This window comes from Eucyclogobius newberryi, unplaced genomic scaffold, assembly GCF_026437365.1.
Source record: "Eucyclogobius newberryi isolate DKJ021-1_F unplaced genomic scaffold, fEucNew1.0.hap1 SCAF_8, whole genome shotgun sequence".
Taxonomy (NCBI): domain Eukaryota; kingdom Metazoa; phylum Chordata; class Actinopteri; order Gobiiformes; family Gobiidae; genus Eucyclogobius; species Eucyclogobius newberryi.
The window spans coordinates 19,860,001-19,867,521 of record NW_027316500.1 but is presented as its reverse complement, the minus strand read 5'-3'; the positions used below and the strand labels follow the sequence as shown (position 1 = coordinate 19,867,521).

The 7,521-nt window shown below is 43.7% G+C and overlaps 1 protein-coding gene across 2 annotated transcripts; it reads right to left on the bottom strand.

Moving 5' to 3' along the window:
- Positions 1-366: 366 nt before the first annotated feature.
- mmrn2a (multimerin 2a) lies at positions 367-6,174 on the bottom strand. 2 transcript variants are annotated; one of them, XM_072436907.1, is made up of 10 exons: positions 5,929-6,174; positions 5,154-5,276; positions 4,699-4,805; positions 4,236-4,298; positions 3,497-3,778; positions 2,619-2,992; positions 2,402-2,551; positions 1,771-2,232; positions 1,101-1,464; positions 367-962 (listed from the first exon to the last, which is right to left on the bottom strand). In XM_072436907.1, the coding sequence occupies exons 1-10, from the start codon at positions 6,117-6,119 to the stop codon at positions 550-552; spliced, it is 2,529 nt and encodes an 842-aa protein (XP_072293008.1). In that variant the 5' UTR covers positions 6,120-6,174; the 3' UTR covers positions 367-549. The 2 variants fall into 2 exon arrangements, with proteins under 2 accessions (XP_072293008.1, XP_072293009.1); XM_072436908.1 differs by having other exon boundaries at positions 3,497-3,775.
- Positions 6,175-7,521: the final 1,347 nt, after the last annotated feature.

The following is a 7,521-nucleotide window of genomic DNA, read 5'->3' as shown; positions in this document are numbered from 1 at the left end:
TTGCCCCTCACTTACATCCACTCAACTATCCAAACTGTAGTCAACCTACCCTGCACCAAACCAACTAGACATATCAGAACATTCAGATCCATATGAGTTTTAAAGCAAATGGATGAGGGTGTCACAAATAATAGATCAAATTTAAACAGAAAAGCACATTATCCATCCATCCATCCATCACATTAAATTACTTAAATTAAGACCAGAAGAAAGGCCATACAAATTCATACAATTACATAAAATACAATATAAGTACAATAAAAATATAAATGTACATTATGTAGGATTACTACAGCAATACAATACCAGACTTGCACTTTTTTTTTTGATCTTAAGGGTTTATAGGCAGTTTTTTATTGTATATTATAAATAATACAATACCTTGTATAATAAATAGTAAATAAAGTAACTATAATATACCCATAAAACTATGTAATCTTTACATCAAATATGATGTACATACACTTTTTCTTTAGTTTTCTATAGCCAATTTATAGATGTCTTTAAACACACATTATACACATTGACATCTTTCTTTAAATATTAAAGTCAATGTGTGCCCCCTGACCCACCTTTCCTCCTCTGTCGACTCTTCACCAGCTCTAACACTTTATCCAGCTCTAGGGGCTGTTTGGAAGCAGCCAGTTTGTCCGTGTTGCTGAAGATGTTCTTGAAGACCCTCAAATGGTCCTCAAGCCCACGTTTGAGCCACCTGACCTCATCCTGGAGCCGTGAGTCCCGCTGTCTGCTGCTGTTCTGCTTCTCCATGCTCTCCACTCTGCGCTGTAGCATCTCCACAACCTGCTCCAGCTTCCACAGGTCACTACCGTCTCTGAGATCAGGTTCGAGGCTCAGGCGCTCCCTGGCCGGGCCCCTCCTTCCACTGTCGTCCTCGGTGAGCCAGTCGGTTAAAGGTCGAGGGTGTGAGGATGGCTGATCAGCTGCTGGGACCTCCTTTGGATCTGCAGGGGTGAATATACGTTACAGTCAGGATACATTTTAGCTTGTTTTACACATTTTCACAAATATTTTAGCAACAAACCTAATTATAATCAGCGGTGTGTTTTATACATTTGGTGCTCAACTTTTGATGTTCTCACCTATACTGTGTTTTGTTATCCGTGCAATACTCTGGTTGTGCACTCTGAGCTGCTCCTCATGCTGTCTCAAACGCTCCTTCAGGGTCGGGATGGAGTGCGCGGTTCGGTCGTGAATGGGCCAGTCCAAGAACTCAAGAACCTCCTCTCCCAGCAGAAGCTCTAGGACGTCACTGTGGCGTATAGCATCTTTAAGCAGAGAATTGAAGGAGCCGCGCAGATTCTGGTTGTCCTGAGTGCGCTGTGCTTCTGTCTGCTGAAGGTATGTGACCTTTGCCTGCCACTGCTGCAAAGACCAGCTCAAATCAGCCACGCTGCGCTCCACTCCTCTTGTTCGGTTCTCCCCCAAAGCCCAAGACGATTTCACCTAACACAGCAAACACAAGGCTTTGACATGGAGTTCAGCTTAATACTGAAGATGGGTACTACCTGCACATTGGACAATTACATACTAACAGCTCTGATTCACAATGACTTAACTATACCTGCATTCATGTATGTTTGAAAAAAATACATTATTGTTGTTGGTTTACGTACAGGTTAGTGTGGGGTTTTTCAAGAGCTTTTCCACCATTTGTCTATAAAAGGTCAACTATCATTTAAGCAAACAGTATGCAGGATTGATCATTCCAGTGTGTTTCTAAAGGTGTGGATCATAATCACACGCTTGTACCTGCTCAAGTCCTTGTTGCAAAACCTCCACCGCAGGCTGCCAGTCACTGTCCCCCCATGATGCCCCTTGCTCCTCGCTCTCTTCCAAGGCCAGTCTGTTGTCCTTGGCCAGCTCCGTGACGTTAGTGAGGCCCTTCTGGAGTTGTGCAACGGAAGTCCTGAGATCAGAGCAGCCGCAGTCACCAGTGGAGTTGTTCTGTTTGTAGAAGATAGTGTACAGGTAGTCCACGTCCACATCAAGCTCCGTCAGCCTTTGCCCTTGGACACTCATGTTCCCCGCCAGCTCCTCTACTCTCTGTAGTACCACCACCTTGGCTGCCTCCACTTCCAGACCTGTCTCCATGAACTGCACCTGGCTGCGGCGTGAGGTTTCATTGATGCGTTTGTCATGGTCTTTGTTGAGTCTGTGGAGCTGCTGTACGCTGCCTGACACCACCTCCACATCCTCCAGCAGCGTCTGCACCTGCATCCACACAATCAGTAGTCAGTATTCTACAAATCACTACAACCAGGCAAAGAACATCCCTTTTGGAACATTTTCCAAATTGAAGATTATTCCTTCAATGTAATCATTATTCAATTAAAATGAAGAAAAAAAAATACAGAAAAAGATGCCTGCCAAATGAGAGTACCTTCACCGTGTTGTTGACCACTCTGTTGTCTAGGCGTTCCACGGCCCCCCACAGAGCTGAGGCCTCAGAGCCTGGAGCCAGTTCTGACGAGGTGTGCTTCTGGTCCATCTTAAGCTCAGAAACACTCAAGTGGACAGCCTGGAAATTGACCTAGGATCAGATCTCAAATCAATTACTAAAACTTTGACATGTGGTCCACTTTATTTGTAAATCTCACATTCATGTCTGTCCTCAATCTGGTCAGGTTACTGAGCAGCAATGCATGGTGGGACTCCAGCAGGTGGCGTTGCTGTTCCATCTGGTTCTGTGTCTCCCTCAACTTCTGGTACACCTGCTCCAGTTTGTCATCATCTCCCAAGCCATCTCTACTCAGAGAGCTGGCCTGGAGTTCAGGAGAAGACAGATCCTTCAGTTCAGCCACCTCCAGGGTAAGGGCCCCCAGCCGACTCTGCATGTGCACCAAGGAGCGGTTGAAGGCTTCAAGAATGGGTTGCAGCTGGGACATGACCAATGCCATCATGTGCGGCACTGGGAGGACAGCTGGAGTGTCCTGGTACCGGAGAGCCGCAGGGTCGGTCCTGTCCCCAACAACTGCCCACAACACACAGTGAGATTCTAATTATGAAGAGTCACTGCAGAGTACCATCTCTTCCATAGAACTATACAACAACACTACAGTCAGTACAATCAGTTGTGGGCCAGGGACAGGTGAAATACACAGTAAGTGAAATGTTGATGTAACATTAGCTAAGTTTTACCAATATGACAACAGCAGTCAGCAGATATTCAGAGGTGTCACTGTTCACAGGGTCATAAGTGTATGTTGGAGCAGGATCAGAGTGATGTCATGCAGACACAGGACACCCTTGCAGAGAAAGCAGGACGTCCTGTGGAAGTTGCTGCGTCTGTGATGACCCCTCTATCATATGTTATGCAAGCACTACAGTACATCATCCACAGAATTACAATAGTTGTAAGTAAGCAACTTCCTAAAATTGTTTTAATAATCTTAGTAATTTTAATAACTCTATGTGAACTGAATTTGATGTGGCTGTCCATGAGTTATGAAATAGTGCACTTATAAATCAGGCTCACTTTGCAAAAGATTTGGGTCCTGGGAGCCCCAGGTGTGCTGTGCTGGGGCTCGGTATGTGTGTTCAGAGTAGTGGGCAGTGTTTGGCGGAAGATGGTGTTGAGTCTTTTGGGTGTTGTCCTGTCGGCCAGATTCCATAGGCTGGATGGAGGCTTCAGGTTGGTAGGTGTGGTCAGATGATCCATCGGCATCCTGTGGTGTGTTATGAGGCCTTTGTGATTGACTGGTGTGGTACAGCATTCCCTGGTGGTCATTCTGCTCCTGATGAGGGTCCATGTGCTCTGCTAAAATCACAAGTAATGTACATCTTTCTTAAATTAAGCTTAAAGCATAAATAAGGCTTTTAAATGGCCAGCCCTGCCCTGAACATGTCCCTGTCAGTCCTGGTACGGAACTGGACCTGTGTTATCTGTTGTATAAACTAGGAGAATTGGACGTCAGGTAGGTCTGGGGCTGATGGTTTAAACTGCCGTTGTAACGTCAATGAGGAAAAAAGAAACCCATCAGATTAGTTTCGTAGTTCTATTGTGCCGCAGACTCTGGCGGCACTGCCCTGCTGATTTTCAGTATACTAGAAAGTGCTCCACCCTCTGAGAGGCAAATATTTTGTATGGCAGGTTGTGCAGTGAGTCACCTTCGTATATTTGAAGTTCCTGTTATTGTGTCTAGTGATGACTTGATCTCACTGATTTGTGCGCTGGAGTTAGAATGGCCCTGTGTGAACAGAGTATAGCAGCTCACCTGACCCAGGACCATTGAGGGCACTGTGTCCACTGTAGGCTGGATCAGGCTGGGCACCAGAAACTGAAGAAGACATTTTTATGCATAAAGCACAGTTTTCAGTAGACACAAAATTAGAAGTGAGGGAGGACATCCGTCCAAAGATTTGTGATAAACACTTAACTTTCCCACACACAGTCACAATCTCATTCTAAATTAGGTTCCACTATCATTGGACTCATTTGAGCCATATATAAATAGACCTCCATGGGAAACCACTCTACTCAGGAACTGTTCTAAAACAGGACAAAATAACAATAAACAATAACTTCCAAAAATGGGACTATCCAAGTTAAGTATTCATATTCTAGCCTGTAGTGAGTGGATTAGCTCCACCATATATTCACTTGTGCTATGTACTGACATGACATACGGCTTAGTTGTTGGTAAAGTGTAGACCTTGTCAGACCAGGCGGATGTCTACCTGAGTTGTCACAGTTGGGTCCAGTGTGCCCGGGACAGCACTGCCACAGCAGAGCAGTGACTTCCCTCAGAGTCTGCTTGTAGAGGGGCCGTGTGGACAGCTTGTACCTGAACACAAATTGGTTTAGTGATATTATGTTGGGCTCAACAATTCTGTCATATGAAACATATTCAATTGCTCTTTTCTGGGAAGGACTGTAATAATTCACATTTAAACACATCTAGGAGTCTGCAATTTGAGGATTTTTTTTTATCTGAATTGAAATTGATGTTAAAATAACATGCATTTCAGAACATATTTGAAACCTGAGTCCTGAGACCCAGCTGATTGTGCTGCACTGTTTTAGTGTAGACTTCATCTAGCTGAAAGTAGATTCCTCTTCTTTTTATACAGATACAGTATGGACTCAGTTCTATGGCATATTATCAGACCTTTTCTTATGTAGGGGAACTCACATGATGAGCTGGCAGTTCGGGACTCCACTCGGACATGGGCTCTGAGACTTGACGGTGTATTGCTCTGTTCCACTCATGACAGTTTCGTTCACAACACGCTTCTGCACCACGGCACACCAGTTCCTGCAACATACACAAAAGCACAGATCTCCAATGTGTCAATAAGTGATTCAGAATTCTTGTTTTTACTATTTATATCCTAAATATCTCAGATGAAGTTGGGTGTAATCTTCTGATGTTGCTCTTGGATTTCTTTCTCTTGGAATTTAGTGTTTTACTCAAGTTAAAAAAATATTTTTATTTTAGGCCAAATGTGCTCAGCCCAGAATGATTTCTTTAAGATGTACATTTTATCAGGACTAGTCGATCAGTCCAAAAAAGTAGAGCTTTTTGACCAAAAATGCAACCTACTGGGATCAAACCATATGGTTGTTGGTCAACTGTTCTAACTCCTGTTCGTCTGTTCATTTCATGATGTTGCCTGATGTTGTGACTCAGGTAATCATCCCTGATCATGTTGCCACCTCCACTGATTGGCATTCTTTCTCAAAGAAACTAAGGATGTACACACAGTATGAATGGTCATTCTCTGCAACTGACTTAACTTCCGGTTATTTAGTGTGAATTTTGACAGTGACATGCAATTGAAAGACACCCCCTTAGACTATAATAGATTTAATAATGTACATGTTTTCTTTGCGGCAGAGGACACACACTAGTATAGTGTCTTGTTGTACTGACAATTTATTTTAACAAAGAGGTGTCAGTTACTTACCCTGATCTAGTTGGGATATTTCCTTGTGGCACTCCTCCCTGCTGGACATTGTCCTTTGGTATACTGCCCTCCCTGGGGTCAGTAGCCTTGAGTCTCTCGTCCTCCTGCTCCTGCTCCTCCTCTGGGTCACGGGCCCTAAGTTCGGATTGGGCACTTAGCAGTAACCCCAACAGCAGCAGCACTTGCCTCATGTCTGCCTTGTCCTGGACGCTCCCCGCTCTGAGACTCTTCAAACTAGTGGAAGAAGGTTGGGGGAAGTAAGCCACACCTCCAACTTCCTTTGCCCCCCGTCTTAGTGGGGGTTGGATTTTTGGCTATTCCCAAGAAGCTTTTTATACACATTTCTGAGACATCAGTGCCCTCTTTTATGGTATTATACACATGATGAGTGAGACAATCAAAGAACTCTTGAACACATTTGTGAACTGGGGAAGGTGAGGAGACTCTTTGCCTCTAGTTCAGTTGAGGTCATTTTTGGAGGCAGTGTGAAATGTCAATGTTTGGCTCTTAGAATAAGCCTAGGAGATTATATCTGATGAGGATGTCTAGACTTTGGAAACTTCTGGTTTTAAAAAGTTTTCAGACGTAGTAGATATTATATTTGTATTTACTGTATGATTGTTATATTGTGATTGTTAAATTGTGATGTTGTTTCTCCATCATGTCAAAGATATGTTGTACTTTATGTCTGGTTCTCTATCCCCGTGTGCAGTGTAACAGTCCACATCTAATGGTTGTGAGCTCTTCCTGTTAGTTTGATAAGAGCAGAGGAAGCCCACAGCCCTGCTTCTCGAGCCACCTCCTTCCTGACGGCCTGACCTCTCAGGCACACACCACATCAGCCCTCTTTATGTCTTTCTGCCTTTTCCGATGAGCTGCACTAAGGCGCATCTCCTATTTTGGTTGATGAATTGGAAAAGAGAAAGTTTATAATAGTGAGTCTGAAATGAGACATGGGGTTTTCCACCCAGTGCAGAGAGGACTGGGTGGGGGCTGCTTCCGAGGATTGTTGTGGACTCAGCTGCAGCAGAACGGTTGTCTACAATGTAACCCATGTTCTTTGAGGAAAAAGACTGTTTCTTATGCATGAGTTTAGTTTAGTCTACATTTCTATGTATACCCCACCTACCCCTTTACACACACACACACACACACACACACACACACACACACTACTGTTGCTAGTTGATTTACTGGATTAACTGCCACAGCCTCCACTTATTTTCATCTGTGGAAAATACAAGCACATACAACCACTAGAGGGCAGTGTTGAGTTTTTAGCACCAATAGCATAATTGATCTGACCAACCAAAGAGAAAAGAAGTAGAATATAATATATGTATTGTTTGTTTTTTTACTGTCTTTGACTTTCTTTTTACCAACCCTAATCCTTTTAATATCTTTGTTTAGTTTGTATGTTTTGGTTAGCTCCTTCCATGTAAGCACAGATTTTACTCTGTTACTTAACTTAACAAATGACTCACTTAATGACTCAATCGTTTGTCATCTGCCAGTCGGGCCTGCACAGGAACCCCCAGCATGATATTAATGTCAATATTTTCCCATTGAGCTTCATATTCTGGGTCACAGTTT

Coding starts and splice junctions, on each gene's coding strand:
- mmrn2a (XM_072436907.1), bottom strand. CDS start 6,119: ATGAGGCAAGTGCTGCTGCTGTTGGGGTTACTGCTAAGTGCCCAATCC. Junction 3,779..4,235: donor CCTCAATGGTCCTGGGTCAG/GTGAGCTGCTAT, acceptor TTGTGATTTTAG/CAGAGCACATGGACCCTCAT. Junction 963..1,100: donor GATAACAAAACACAGTATAG/GTGAGAACATCA, acceptor TCACCCCTGCAG/ATCCAAAGGAGGTCCCAGCA.